The sequence below is a fragment of the Vicugna pacos genome, chromosome 9 (genome assembly GCF_048564905.1).
Source record: "Vicugna pacos chromosome 9, VicPac4, whole genome shotgun sequence".
In the NCBI taxonomy this organism is placed as follows: Eukaryota; Metazoa; Chordata; class Mammalia; order Artiodactyla; family Camelidae; genus Vicugna; species Vicugna pacos.
Window position 1 is genome coordinate 70,072,743 of NC_132995.1, and position 15,686 is coordinate 70,088,428.

At 38.8% G+C, this 15,686-nt stretch overlaps 1 protein-coding gene across 3 annotated transcripts in view; it reads left to right on the forward strand.

The window, feature by feature from the left end:
- The window catches only part of FRRS1 (ferric chelate reductase 1), a 47,693-nt gene that overhangs the window by 9,871 nt on the left and 22,136 nt on the right, over positions 1-15,686 (forward strand). For all 3 annotated transcript variants that reach the window (XM_072968147.1, XM_072968145.1, XM_072968146.1), the window contains 7 exons: positions 1,617-1,812; positions 2,669-2,805; positions 3,866-3,960; positions 5,555-5,705; positions 8,934-9,116; positions 13,271-13,369; positions 14,567-14,714. In XM_072968147.1, coding sequence (XP_072824248.1) covers positions 1,617-1,812; positions 2,669-2,805; positions 3,866-3,960; positions 5,555-5,705; positions 8,934-9,116; positions 13,271-13,369; positions 14,567-14,714 — 1,009 coding nt within the window. The remainder of the gene's footprint in view (positions 1-1,616; positions 1,813-2,668; positions 2,806-3,865; positions 3,961-5,554; positions 5,706-8,933; positions 9,117-13,270; positions 13,370-14,566; positions 14,715-15,686) is intronic.

Here is a 15,686-nt window from a genome sequence, read left to right on the forward strand (position 1 = left end):
AGGTGACCTGATTGACATTGTTGAGCTACTTAATGTATAATAGCGACAAGACATCGAGTCTTGTGTCCACTTTGACCTGACAGGAAATCAGTGCCAGATAAGTATTTGTTCAACCAACCTAACTCTTCCCACTATACCATTCTTTAGGTGAGATGTTATTTCTGCATTCAGTCTTCATAATAACTTGGCCAAGATCACATTGTTAAAATAATGACCTTGATCCTCTCCAGTAAATCTTGCATGACTCTAAAAGCAGGTCTGCCCCTAACAAAAGGACCTAAAACCATGTTTGAACAGAAAATTTTCCTATTGTTCCATTCTTTAGCAGTTATTTTCTTAAATGTTGCTGCCCATAATAATTAACTATGTTTAAAGTTATGCTTTTCCTCTGAGTCTACAAAGGAATCTTGTGCTTCTCTTATGATACAGGGTTTTTCAGAAACTCTTGATGAGTTCATTTGTTCCTTTTGCTTACCCTTAAATGAGAAGAATTCTACCTAGCTTCAATATTTGATAAAAGATAAGGGTATACAGTTGGACTGTAGTTATTGGTGCAGTTGTGGGCTGGTTAAAGAGTGTAGCTCCAGCACAATTTCTGGTGTCTAGCAGGAATTTTTATAGTTTAGCCCTGGTCCAATGTGGGGTTTGTAAGTTAGATGACTATAAAAGAATAATTTGTGCTGGTGATTCTAAGGGTGCTTTTGTTTTGTCTATGACCAGAGTAACGGTATAGAAAACTCCCATTTCTATGGAGAATGAACTGCTTCTGGGGCTCTTGCCATCTGCAGCCTGTCCACTGTGTGGACTTTACTTACTGCCATCTAACATATCCCTGCCCATCTACCTTTAGCCTTATATTCTATGATTTGCCGGTTTTGAACATATGCACAAAGTGAGGTGGTTGATGTGGGCTGGACGAGGGTGGGACTGGTTCTCCTGGGGAGATTGCAGAAGGCAGACAAACTGGAGGAAAGAAGAAAATTGCTTGGGCAAACAATAGTGTTTCTTAATTCCGAAGTATCTGGGCTATAGGTAATAGAAATATTGTTTCTTGCAATTGGTTGCTATCCTTAGTTTTCAGGGTTGCAAATTAAATTTTCTACTGTGTCATTATGATTAGTTTAATAAGAAGTTGGGAGAAATCATACCAGAGATTTATTCAGGTGATGATATTTAAATACAGAAGAAACATTTCTTATTTGTTCTTTAAATTTTTCAGGATGAAGTAGAATAAGACCTTTTGCTTTTATTGGATCATTTTATTACTTCCCAATCACGCTAATGAACACTAACATTTATTATCTTCCTAGTCAGACTTTGACTGTATCTAAATTTTACTAAAACAGTTTGGAAAGGAGGGTTTTCGTTTCTTTATTTTTCCGGTAAGGAAGGAGACTTAAGTGATTTGCTTAAAATTTCAGTTGGTAATTGGGAGAGCTGAGATTCAAATCCAGGTCAGACTGTACCTATGACATTCTTTATATTACCTGTTTTTGAGATTGTGGTTAAACAGATTTTTGAGAGCAAGTAGCCATCTAGACTTACTATCCTGTGGTATGAAAGTTTTATGTTTTAATTATATGTGAAAATAATGTGCTTTTAATCTTCTTTTTGAGATGGTAGTTCCTGGATATACACTTGGTGCCTTCATACTTCTGTTGCACGTTAAATCTGTGGCTAATTATCCCAATGGAAGGGTAACGAAGTCGTGCCATGGGATGATACCTGAACATGGTCACACCCCACAGTCTGACCCTGCTCACAACATTTCAGTGAGTCAGATGACATTCAAGCCAGGAGATCAGATCAAAGGTACTGTGCTGATACTAACTATTTACATTTTGAATTTCACTCTTTTATTGTGCATTGATTCTTTATTATTACTGGATTTATACAGTTTCATTTAAATATGTTCATCTGTTTTCATAAGATGCCATGATCTTATACTTCTCATTTTTGTGTTTAACTCCTACAGATGTCTATATTACTTAAATAGTATACCTACCACCAATTCAGAATCGCTTTTAAAAAATGTTTTCATCATTATTTAATATATCTTCATTTACATTACTATTTACTCAATTGCAGAGGAAAGTAAAGTTTATCTGGCCTAAAGTATTAAACCCTTATCCTTTTTGATATAGTATAATCTCATGTGTTTCCCTAATTCTTCCAGCAGAATGTAGGCTGACTGTTAAAGGTGTGTCTGTAACAGCATTTTACAAAGTCTATTTCCTGCAGCTTTAGAAATGCGACATATTAACTGATACGCTCTAACAAAAAGGATGTATGGAAAAAATAAGTCTGGAATGCCCTGTGGGTTATATATATTATGCTTAGGGTTTCATTCTGCAAAGTAGGATGTTAAAGGCCCTGAGGGGTTTGCAGTAAAGACATAAGCATTTACTTTCATCCAGCATTTTTCAAATACGTTGGCCTCATGGGCCATGCCCTGACCATAACCTACCTTTTCTTCCCTGTGGAATTAGATCTCATGGAATAATATCCTGTGGGACACAGTTTAGAATTTCTTTGTCTAGGGGAAGATTCCTCCCCTTCTCTCCTGGAGTAGCTCTGCGTACGTACACCTGCTTCGGTGATATACCTCCTCTGAGCAGTTTTCTGGGAGGTTGTTGCTAAGCCTCTTATGTTTTTGTTTGTTTCTCAGTTACTTTGTCAGGGCCACCCTTTAAAGGCTTTCTCTTAGAAGCACGTAACGCTGAGGATTTGAGTGGCCCTCCTGTCGGCTCCTTCACACTGATTGACAGTCAAATGTCACAGCTTCTGACCTGTGAAGACACACAGGTTTGTGTTTCATTTGAAACTAATTTCTGTCAGTTTCCATAGGTCTTTTCACTCCAGGAAGGTGTTTGCAAGACAAACAGTGACATTACCCATGTCCTGCAGACATTTGGATAGATTCACGAGGATCAGACTTTTCCACCTAATTTTCTACTGGCAACGTATTTTCACACATCAGTGTCCTAGAAAAGATGGGATCATAGCTTGAAGGGTTTATAGCTTTTGGTATTTTATGTAATATTGACTTTTATTTATATTTTATTGTATTGAATTTTGGAGGGTGTTAATATTGAAGGTTTCTAGAATGGAATAGAGGCCTAATTTTTGTAATTGATTCATTAGTGCAATGAACATTTATTATGCCAGGAACTGTCCGGCAAGGGATATGGTGATGAGCAAGGCTTGTTCTTTGAAGAGCTCATAGACTTCCTTGCACATAAGTGAAGCTCATGGGCATTTGCCCTGAGGCACATAAATAGAACATATGGATATAGGACGGACACATAAGTAGAACAGATGGTGTCTTAGATTAGAACACATGCAGGGCGGGTGGGAAGCGCAGCAGAGGTGCTCCCCACAGGCTGAAGGAATTGAGAGGAGATGATCTCAGCTAGACCTCAAAGAATGTGTGGGAACTTGCCGGGTGAATGGAGGTGGGAACAAGATTGTTCAAGAGAATGGAATTACTAAAATCTAATGCTACGTATTTGGAGGCAGGAATTTTCTTCTGCATTCTTCTTGTATCAATTAATAAAAAGTATAAACTTGCAGTACAAATGAAATAATGAGCAGGCTCTGTATAGCATTAACACACCCAACACTCATAACTCTCTTCAGTTCTTGAATGTCTGCTGACTCTTGTTTATTCGTAGAGCCAGCTGCTAATTCGGTGTCAACCAGTCAACACGTATTTGTTGAGTACTTGAGCCCCTGTTCTAAATAAAATAGTCTATCAGAATACCGAGGCCATGCAGCGATAAATTACTTTGTAGAAGTGGTAGTAGTTGCAGCCATGCTGAGCTATTGAGTGACTGAATGGTGGTTCTTTCCCATTTTGTTTCAGGGATCAGCAGTGAGTCACACAAATTCGCATGAAAAAACAGAAATTAAAGTCTACTGGAATGCTCCAAGCAGTGCCCCAAATCACATAAAGTTTCTGTGAGTAAGAGAGTTTACAACTCTGTAACCAGTATTGAAGTAATAATTATCTGTATCGTTATTTTTATACCTATTGAACATTCACCTCTAGGGGAGGTTCGGTGTAGTCATGACACCACCTTATTGATGTAAGTGGTTGTTTTGCTTTCTGGTTTTTTTTTTTTTTCTTCTTCTTCTAGCAGTATGTACTGAGCACCTAGCACAGGACCTGACACCTAGAAGATACTTAATAGACATTTGTTGAGTGAATGAATTATTGTGCTGCCTTCATGCTAATAAGAGCCACCAATGAATGCCTGAGTCTATATAATACAGGGAACAATACTATCTTTTTAGATTTGTTTCTATATTAGTATGAGCATATAAAAAAAAACAGTCCTTGAAATTTGGATGACTCTTTTTGCAGTGTTATAACTTGCATATTAGACTGTCAGAAAAATAAGATCCTGAGTGCCCCTCAGTATTATGAAATTCAGAGGAATTAGAATAGTACTTGTGTCTTCATCTTGTGTGCAAGGGGGAAATGGGATGTCATGAAGCCACATGATGACTCTGGAGTGGTGTCGTAGGCATATATTTAAGGGGAGAACTGCTTTCCCGGCCTGTCTCTATCCTCTGCAGTGCTTTGCGCACAGGTCGCCAGTGCATGGTGGCACCACTTTGTGCCTGTGTGTGGTGCGGAATGTGAAGAAGAGGGTGTGACCCATGAAGAGCTGCTGGTTGCTTAGGCAGACTCTGTATAGCTTCCCCACTACACATGCCTTTGGAAAAATTTTCAACGACCACTATGAAAATGTAGTAGTAGTATGTTCTCTATGTGTCAGAGAGTAGAAATCTGTGCAGTTTAGTCCCTGGATCTGGTGTTCCTGGCTGCTGTGAGTATGCCCAAAGAGCAGACAAGTAAGAGAAGAGAGAGAGCAGGAGACAGAGGAGAGAGAAAGAGTGAGCAGTAAATGTTCATTTAATGATGAGGTGGAGGAGAGTCATTAGAGCTTCGCCTCATACAGAGTTAGCAGCATTGTCAGGCACCCCCAAGCATCCTCGTTTTATGGTGCTTTGCTTTATGGGGCTTTGCATGTACTGTGTTCTTTTACAGGTTGAAGGTCTGTGGTAATCCTGCATCGAGCAGGTCTCCGGGCGCCGTTTTTCCAACAGCATTTGCTCACTTTGTATCTCTGTGCCACATTTTGATAATTGTCACAATATTTCAGACTTTTTCATTTTTAATATATTAGTTATGGTGATCTGTGATCAGTGGTCTTTGATGTCACTACTGTAATTTGCTGAAGGCTGAGATGATGGTTAGTATTTTTAGTGATAAGTTATTTTAAAATTAAGGTATATGTATTTTTTTTAGACATAATACTATTGCACACTTAATAGATTACAGTGTAGTGTTAACATAGCTTTTATATGCACTGGGATACCAAAAAATTCTGTGACTCACTTTATTGTGGTCTGGGTCCAAACCTGCCATATCTCCAAAGTGTGCCTGTGTAAAGTTGTATGTGTCTAATTCATTCCTTTTTTTCCAATTTGACTGTGAAGGGCCACAATCGTGGTTCTGTCTGATCTCACTGGTACTGCATTTCAGAGCCACAGTCGTGGAGAAGTACAGAATCTACTGGGTGAAGATTCCTAGTCCTGTAATTTCACAGCCAAATGTACTTCCTTTTACAACACCCGAAGCTGCAGTAGAACCTATGCCAACAACATTACCTCCAGCTTCCCATTTAACCAAATCAGTAAGTAACATTTTTACGGCTTCGCCAAGTGCAATCTAAAGGAACAGCTTCCTTGGAAATTGTGGTTCTATGCCTGGAAAAGAGGAGTAGCTGTCCTGGGTTGTGGTAGCAAGTTTTTGGATTTCTTTTGGGAAATTAGGAGGACGTCTCATTGCAACATTATGACTTACAGGTTGGAATAAAGGGAGTGCAAGACCCTGCATGTTCAAGGTGTGGTTATGACGTTTGCACATAGTCTGTCCTAGCAGTGCGGAGGTATTCATTTGGGAAAAAATCTGAAGCAGCAACTTTTTTGTTCTTCTTCTCCTCCTCCTCCTCCTTCTTCTTCATCATCACAGCCAAATATCAAACATGGAGAGGGAGCTTAAAGCTCAAGTTAAATTTAGACAAGGTTTAGAGGAGAATCTTGAAATGGTCATATAACTCTTCGATCCTATTTCACTAAGGCCAGAGAGTACTGGGAGGTTCTACATGCTGAACCGCTGACCCACAGGAACTCTTTTGCAAGCTCACCAGCTAGAGTTCCATTTAGAGGTGGGGAGGATACAGCTCAATGGTACAGTTCGTGCTTAGCATGCACAAGGTCCTGGGTTCACGCCCCAGTACCTCCATTAAAAAAAAAAACTAAATGAATAAATAAACCTAATTACCTCCCCCCACCAAATAATCTCAAAAAAGAATTCCATTTAGGCCCTCTGATTTAAAAAATTACGGTTAAAAAAACATATCTTAGAAAGGGTGATGCATATTAGAAACGTTAGAAAGGTTTTACTGAAGGTAATTCTGATAAATTAGACTTATTAATTCAGAAGTGAATATAATGAAAAATGTCTTAAATACAGTTGGAAGAACAAACGTGGGCCTGAATCCTGATTTGTCTACTTTCTGTTTGACTTTGGACAAATTACTCAATTCTCAAAGTCTCAGTTTATTCACCTATAAAATGAGAAATAATAATATCTAGCTCTTATATAATATCACTATGAGAATTAAACAGTATAATGAACACAAGATTTCTAATTGCTTTGCACTTAATGGATATTCAGTAAGTATTAGTTCATCTTTTCTTTTCCTTCCCTTTCTTGTCTTTTTTATAACTCTTTGTTCTCATAGGGAAGACTAAATAAAGTTCTTTTTACCCCTATACAAGATCTCATTTTGTTTTCCTTCTTTTCTATATTATACAATGTGCAAAGAGCCATTTGATTACATTATTATGAACTTTGGTTTGACCAAACAATTCGATCTATTCTTTGCACTCATTCTCAGTTTATTTAGTCTTGACATTTATTTATTTAAAAGCTGCCTTGGGGAGAACACAGTCAGTTTGGACCTGAGATTCCCAGTAGGAATCTGTTGACAGGATTGGTATCTTTCCATATATTCACATAAAAAGCCAATCCCTCTTGTTGGAGCTTTTTATTGTATCTCTGGGCCAAGTTTATAATCTCTAGCTACAGAGGGGTTCATTCAGAGTGGCAGGATGATGGCATTGGTAGAGAGCTAGAAGAGACCTCAGGGTCTGCTTCCTTCAGTTCCTGTTGCGTAGTTAAATGTAAGGAGACCCTGAGAGAATAAGTTCTTCAGCAAATGTGGTGGAGTAAAGGGGAGAACAGAGACCAAACCCCACATTTCCTAGCTCCTGGTGCCTTGTTCACTCCGTTCTACTATGATTTCTCTTCACGTTCCTGTGAAATAATAAGAAATATGTATGTCTTATTACTTATATTTGAATGTATATATGTCAAAATCCCTCAGAGTTTCCTGGATAATGGGAGCATCTTTGGTTCTAATGAGGTGACTCTTGGTGGGCTGCTGTATGGAGGCTGGTCACCAGAAAGACCAAGCCATGATTAGAAGCTTGCAGCTTTCAGCCCCATTCTCCATTTTCCAGAGAAGAGAGGCTGAAAATTGAGCTACTCATCCATCAGGACTATGTGATGGAGCCTCCAAAAAAATTCCTAAAGTGTGGGGTTCAGAGAGCTGCTAGGTTGCTGACCACGTGGAGGTGCTGGGAGGGTGGTCCCTCAGAGATGCTCGATGTCCCTTCCTGCATACCTTGCTCTAGGCATCTCTTCCACCTGGCCATTCTTGGGTTGCTATCCTTTTTTAATAAACTGATAATCTAGTAAGTAAGCTATTTTCCTGAGTTCTGTGAGCCATCTTGGTAAATTAACCCAAGGTAGTGGTCATGGGAGCCTCCAATATGTGGCCGACCATTCAGAAGTACAGGTGACAACACGGGACTTGTGACTGGCATCTAAAGAGGGGACAGTCTTGTGGGACTTTTGGGGTCTGACACCAACTTCAAGTAGATAGTGTCAGAACAGAATTGAATTATAGGGCACCCAGTTGGCATCTACAGAGAATTACAGAATTGCTTAGTGTGGGAAAAACCCACACACATTTGGTGGCCAGAAGTATTGGTAGAGTAGAAGATATGAGAGTTTTTCTATACAGTTCCTGTTAAATCTAATTACTTAAATTAGTGTTTAGCTCTCTTCTCAAATACGCTGTCACAGCTCATTCTAACACAGGATGACTGCTTATTTGCTCTGTCAAATTGTAGAGCTGACATTTTTTAATACTCTTTTCCTTATTTGCCATAGCAAGAAGTCCTGAATTAAATCACTGTACATTGCTTTTGTTTCTCCCCTATGAAATTCTTATTGCCATTATTTGGAGTGGCGATATATATAAGAGTCACCACCACTTTTTCCTCACGTTATTTTAATGTCAAATTTGAACCTGAATTCTAGAAGCAGAGTCCAGGATCTAAATATAAAAACTTGCTAAGTGTCTGTTTGTTTGCTTTTTAAAATTCCACCTCTGAAAACTAGAGGACACCCTTTAGGCAAGAATGTCAATGTGGACTTAAATATTCTGTGAGAAGTTTCTCAAAGTTTACCAGAAACTTTGCTCTAGAATGTAATTAGGGTGAAATATTTTGTGTATTAAAGGGATTTTAATTCTTGTGCATAATTACAGTCCAATTAATATTGTCTTCCAAATTTTAATTAAAATTAATTAAGTTTAAAAGTTCAAAACCTAACTACTGCTTTGATAATTTCTAATTTAGGATACGTCTTTGTTCCCTTATTTGAATTCTTATTATGAGAAGGTATTCTTGTTAAAACCCATGCTTCAAGGTAGCAGCTCTTCTGTCATTGGAAATAAATTGCCTGTTTGATAATTAAGACTTTTTCCCCACCTCTGTCATTTTTCTAGTTCAATACTTCAGATTGTGGGAACAAGAAATTCTGTATTAGGAGTCCTGAGAACTGCGACCCAGAGAAAGAGCTTGCCTGTGTCTTCTTGTCCTTCACACGCGATGACCAGTCAGTGATGGTTGAAATGAGTGGTCCCAGTAAAGGCTATCTATCCTTTGCGTTGTCTCATGACCAACGGATGGTTTGTACCTCTCACTTACATACGTGGTAATGAAAGGAGAGTCGCTGGAGTGAGCTCTGATCAACAGCAGTTTAGCTGTTGGTTCCAGAGTCAAATTATCTCACTTAAGGGAGGGATGGGAAGGGACGGCAGAGAAATGAACTCAGAACGGATTCTAAGTCAAGCAGCTCTGAGCTGGCGATTACATACCTCTAAGAGCAATGCTGTCCTAAGGAAAGCTGGAAAAATCATTTTATTTCCAGTGGCTTTGCCACTTTTTCTGTCTACCTCTGTGTGTCTATCTCTGTGATAAAACCAGAAGTGCGGTTATGAAAAAGTCGCTCTGCATAAACGCTCCTGTTGTCTGTGATGCTTCCCAACCTCTCGCTTTCTCCTTGGCCAGTAACTGCAGCCTGGGTTGCTGTGCCTGTTGCCCCTGTTCTGGTAGTCACTGGCACGTTTCCCAGACAGAGACTTAGAGCTGGCGTGTCTGGGCACCAGTGGGTGCTTTACCAGTAGGCTCACTTGTCAGGTCTACAGCAGGCAGCATTTGTTTTCACCTGATTCTTGCTCTCTGTGGGTAGTGCTGAATGGATTAAAAGGGTCTGTAGGTGGCAGCCTTGTGCCGTGGTGTGGAATTGCAGAGTGCTGCGTTAGCATTCTGACATCCCAGGGAGGAGGAAGAAGGGTATGACGGGCCAGGACATGTGTCAGTCCCGTTCAAGCAGAGCTGGCTGTGGAGGGGGTTGGCTCCAAACGGAGAAAGCCTCTTACTTCCACATCAGCAAATGCAAGGAGCCTTTCTTGAAAGTTTTCTTCCTGTCAAGTGTTAAACTTAACATCACTTTTTTACGAAATAATATTTAAAAAAAAAAAGGAGCCCTGAGATTCTGTGATAGAAAACAAATATTTTCCTTAAAGGTGCACGCTGATCACAGTGGTTCTTGTGGCTGAAAATACTGCAGGAAGCCAGGTGTAACTTTTGTAGAGGGAAGACATTGCAATATATGCTATGTCATGTGTGTTTTACCATTATAGCTCCTGAGTGCACTTCTTATCTTTTTTCACCCAACAAAGGGTATGTCTTAAACCTATGAGATAGAAGATATGGCATAGGCCTCTAAAAATAACATAGAAGAAATTATGACTCTTTCCCTTTTAAGTTGCTTTTATGGGAAATTTTATACTTGTTCAAACGATATTGCAGTTGTTCAAAACACTTCCCCCATTTCCCTTTCGTAATTACCGTTAGACCTACAGCATATTCTTTCGCGTATTCTCGGTTCTGGCAAAAATGAACCAGGCTGGGTGCATTAGGTGCTTTAGGAGGCTAGGTTAAAAGTAAAATCTGACTATAAAGCAATAAGGAAAGAGGGTGGTGGTGCTTGTTCTGTGAATGGAACTGGCTATGAAGAAAATTCTGAAGACAACTCCAACAGGGATTAACAATGATAGTCTTGGAATAAGTGTGTAGTTTCCTTAAGATTCATCTCTAGAGTCCTCATTTCGATTTGTGTTCTGGGCACTTGAGTAAAAAACATTCTAGTCACTTTATAGCCAAATTTCATGAAGTAGAATTACTAACAGATTTCCTTTTCTGGCCGCATAAAATCTGTCAGAAGAGGAAAAGACACTTTTGTTGCAGTGGGTGTTGTGATGAGGAGCCTCTAAGTAGACCAGAGGTTTCTGTTCTAAGTTGTAGGCGTTGATGGCACAAAAGCGTTTATCTCTGATTCAAGATATATTTATCTTACATAGAAATCTTACATTTATCATATAGTACTCATCATTATAAAAAAAGACTTAATCATGCAGGTGCTGTTGATTTACAGAGCAAGCCTATTTAATGATTAAAATCATCTGTACACCTGTTTGCCTAAATTGGGGGAAATAAATCATCAACAATATTTTTAAAGTAGTTATTTCTATTGATTATTTTTAAATTTTTTGGGTATTTTTATGACCTGCTATTTCTTACCAGTACACATTGTAAATTTAAACTCTGAATGTATCTGATGTTGTGAATACTGATTAGATAACCCGAGTTATACCTTTTTTCAACTTGGTTTGTGAATTAGTGCTAGCAGTTGTTTTGATTAGACCGCATCACTAACATTGATGAAAGGACAACTTTCCATGTATTTGCTAACAACGACTTGTTAATATCTGAACTTTAACTGAATTTCAAAGTGTGTATATCTTCTTCATCTCAGCCACTTTGTTAAATGAGATAAAGTATACAAGTGTACACACTATACTTGCTTCTGTTCTCTGCCTTCCCCTGCCTGTTTTGTTCTGTACACAACTTCTCAGTGCTCAAATTCCAGAGTGATCCCAGTCCTGACCTCCCTTGTGTGTGTCCAGATGGGGATTTCCAGCTGCTAAGCTGCTCTCTTCCAGAGTCGTGCTCCGGGCCACACAACCATCATCTATAAAACTGACTTTGTTATCTTCCCTCGTGATGCGCTCTTGGACTCCCCATTCTGAGGGATCGACAGCAGCAATAAAAAAGCAACTACCATTCTTGATTCCTTGCTGCTTTTCAGACACCGTCCTGGGCCGTTTGTGGACTGTCTCCCTCATTGCTGCCGCTGTCTTCTCTGGTCTTCAAGAAAACTTTAGTTGTGACTCAGATTCTTCTCTTTTATTCACCTCTGAAGTTCTTCTTCCTCTCCCCCACCCCAGCTTTTTGTTTTGCAAAGTTTTAAACCTACATGAACGTCTAGTACAACAAACTCGGGTAAGCCCTTAAGCATTCTAGAAAACACACATCGTTTATTTAAATCAGAGATCAGCCAGCCTTTTCTGTAGCAGCTCAGAGAGCGACCACTTCAGGATTTGTGGGCCACATGGTCACTGTTGCAGCCACTCACCTCTGTTGTTGCAGAACTAAAGCAGCCACAGACTGTCCATAGATTAGGTGTGGCTGTATTCCAATACAACTTTATTTATAGACACTGAAACTTGGATTTAATGAATTTTTACTTGTCATGAAATAGCATTCTTCCAATTTTTAAAAGCCACATAGATATGTAAACACCATCCTCAGTCTGTGGCCTGTGCAGAAATAGCACCGTGCTGAAGTTGGTCTGTGTGTCATAGTGTGTAGTCTCCTGGCTTCAGTCATGATGACAGCAAATTCCTTATCTTGAGCAGCGCTAGTTCTGATTTGAATATAAGATGTGTAGCACTGAATAACTGCTTTGCTAAGGTTGTGTGCTTGCGAGTTCTCAAAAATGGAACTTTAAAAAATAAAACTTTAAAACATGTTAGAATGTCATATTGGTATTGGTAGCAAAATTTATTATAGTTGGTTAGTCTTAGATCTTGTTTAAGGAGTTTAGTGACTAAAGCACATATAAGACCTTGTTACATAGTTTATGGATAATGTTTTAGAATAAGTGAAAGAACCCAAACTATATACAGTCACTTAACATCCAGACTATTTATTGGCGCCATCACTTAAATGTGCTTTAAAGTTGCGATGCCATCTGCCCTCTGATACTCATTTAAATAAGATTTCATATTTGGAGTTAAGAAGTGTTGGAGACTAAAGGATAGACAAGAATTAGACTGACAAGGAATGCCCTTTTGCGGTCAGACATTTTGTCCTCAATATGTAATAGTAAATCTGTTAATTGTGTGCAATATTAGCAATATTCGATGACAGTATTTTCCATCTTAAAAGTTACCCCCAAAACCCAATATAATGCAGAGCACTTATAGTTATAAAACTTTGTAGGACACGTTTACTTAATTAAATAAATATTCAAAACAATGTTTGTGATAAGTTCAGTGAAAAAAGGTAACAAACTGTATATTTTCCCATTTGGGAAGAAAAACAGGTACAAATATAAATAGGTTTGGATGAATATATACAAAAGCATTGACAGTGATGTTCAACTGGTGATGGGTTATGGGCTGTAACCATGTTACATATCTGTTTTAATCTGTTTTCACACCAAAATTGTATTGCTTTGCATTATAACAAAATCATTTTTAATTAATATATGGGACAGCCAGTTCTCTTGAATTCATAATACCATTTAAGATTGACTCATTAAGTTATGATTTAAAAGCATCAAATACTATTTGATTTCATTAGAGATTCTTTTTTTTTTTAAACAAAGTGTTGAAATTCCCTTGAACTTTTCTCATTTGCAATTGTTTTTCAGGGTGATGATGATGCTTATATGTGCATTCGTGAAGACCAGACTGTGCGCATACAACCTGCCCATTTGGTGGGGCGAAGTCACCCTGTAATGGACCCCAGGGTAGGTGTGAAGATTCTGGGAACCTCCACCTGGCCAGCCCACCGTCTGGCTGTGTTGCTGACTGTGGCCTGCCTGGCTGTGCTGCAAGATAGCTTCCGACCTGCAGTTAGCCTGGCATCAGAGCTCCTCTCTTACAATAATCAGGGAGAAACCTTTCTGCATTTTACTTATTTTTGCTACATATACTTTTTAAAAAATAAAAATTGTATATGTTTAAGATATACAGCATGATGTTTTGATATCCTTCTACATAGTGAGGTGGTTACTAGAGTCGAACTAATAAATACATCCATTGCCTCACAGTTAGTCTTTGTGTGTGTGATAAGAGCACCTGAGAGCTACCCTTTTGGCAGATTTTCAGTATACAATACAGTATTATTAACTCCAGTCACCATGCCCCTTTTCTTTGCCCCCTTTCTCTTCCTTTTCTTTCTTAAGAAAGCACAAGACAAATTTCTCTTTTAGGAAAAGATGCATTCTTGCTTGTGTCACTTAAATCCCTTTTGTTTGCATCTTATAAAAAAATATGTTACGGTTTGTCAAAAGCGTTAGAGCATCAGCGCCTTTACAAAAGCTTACAGGCGGATTTTTAAGAAGAGGCTCATGTTAGTGACACAGAATTTCCTGACTGGTGCAAGAAAGAGGTGCACATATAGTAGAGACTGGTTCAGTGTCTTGGGCAATTGTCTTAAGTGCCTGTTGTTGGCACCTGTGCCCAAAGGTGGCTTCTTTCTAGAGAAGTGTCATTTTCACAAGACAATTGACAAGCAAATGAGCTGTGACAAAGCCGTGGCTAGCACCTCATGGCATGCTGCGTTCTCTGCATGGCTTTCTCATGGGCTTGAAACTTCTCCCCAGTTGCGTGTTGCATTTTGGCCACTGGGATATTACTTGCTAATTGTTTCTTCAGTGTTTTTGATTGTGTGTTAGTGGCCAGATGGAGTTAGTACATTTGCCAAAGTTTCTAACTTAGATAGTAAAAACACTATTTTTGCCAAGTGGGATTAAGACAAATAAACTGGGAGAATGTGTTTCTTGTACTCTTCAAAGAGGAAGTAGGGAAACAATGACACTGCAGACAATAAGTGCACAGAGGATCTAAGGGAAAGGAAATTGAACAGGTCAGGATTTTGATCATATCTTATTTTTAGCAAATTTTTGGAAAGTGCTGAGAAGACCCATTGTATGTGTTGGCAGGATCCCCTTGAGGATATGGCTTGGAGGCTGATGGATGGTGTTATGCAGTGCTCTTTCAGAAGGAATATTACCCTTCCTGGGGTTAAGAATAGATTTGATCTAAATGCAAGCTACTACATATTTCTAGCTGATGGTGCAGCTGCTGATGGTAAGTATATTGACTAAAAAACTATTTTTTGTTTTTTTCTCTCACTTTTTCCCTTTCCCTCCTTTTTTGGGGAGACTCCTGTAATTGTTCTTTTGAAAGATACACATTTGTGGGTAAAAAGAGTTTTCAAACCCTTTTCCATTTTTGTCTGACAGTTTGACTTTGGCCGACCTTCTAGCTTTTTCCCTTGAAACTAGGTAAAGGTAGCGTCAACTATGTTATAAGGCAACATACTTATGGTGAAAGTGACTTTTGGCTGGCAACATGTATTTGAACTAGGAAAAAATACTTGGTAAGAATCCATAACTTTGCGCTTCCCTGAGTGTAGGGACATTGGCAGATTCCTTGGAGGGACACTAGATGCAGGACTTTGGGATTATTGCTAGAGAATTGGCTGTTGTGGATGACCTGCCCAAAATGAATCTCATGTCCTTGGACCTGAGCTTTCTCCAGGAAGATGGAGAGAGTTAAAGAGAATAGCTCCTGGACATCTTCGTAAACTTCTACAGGACCTCCCATTGAAAAAGAATGCCTCATGGTGCCCTGCAGGTGTGCTGTATTTCCTGTCCCACATTCTTCTAAGTGATTCTAATGCCAAGTGTAGCCTAAGGTAACTTTATGAGTTTGAATGTTTAGTTTATCCTTAAGAATGCCCTGGTAGGTACTGAAGTACATAAGAATTAGATTTTGTTTAAGGTCTTGGCTGATGATATTGTGAAAAACAGCAGGAATGCCAAGGTAGTGTAGTATTTAGTGACTCATCTCCCTGGAGATATTACTACCCTCAAACTTTGAGCATATGGCCTACTTTGAAAATGGTGATATGAAAAAGAGTATGTGTGTATATATATATATATATATATATATATATATATATATATATATATATATATATATATGACTGAATCACTATGCTGTGCACCAGAAGCTAACACAGCATTGTAAATCAACTATACTTCAATAAAGAGCCCC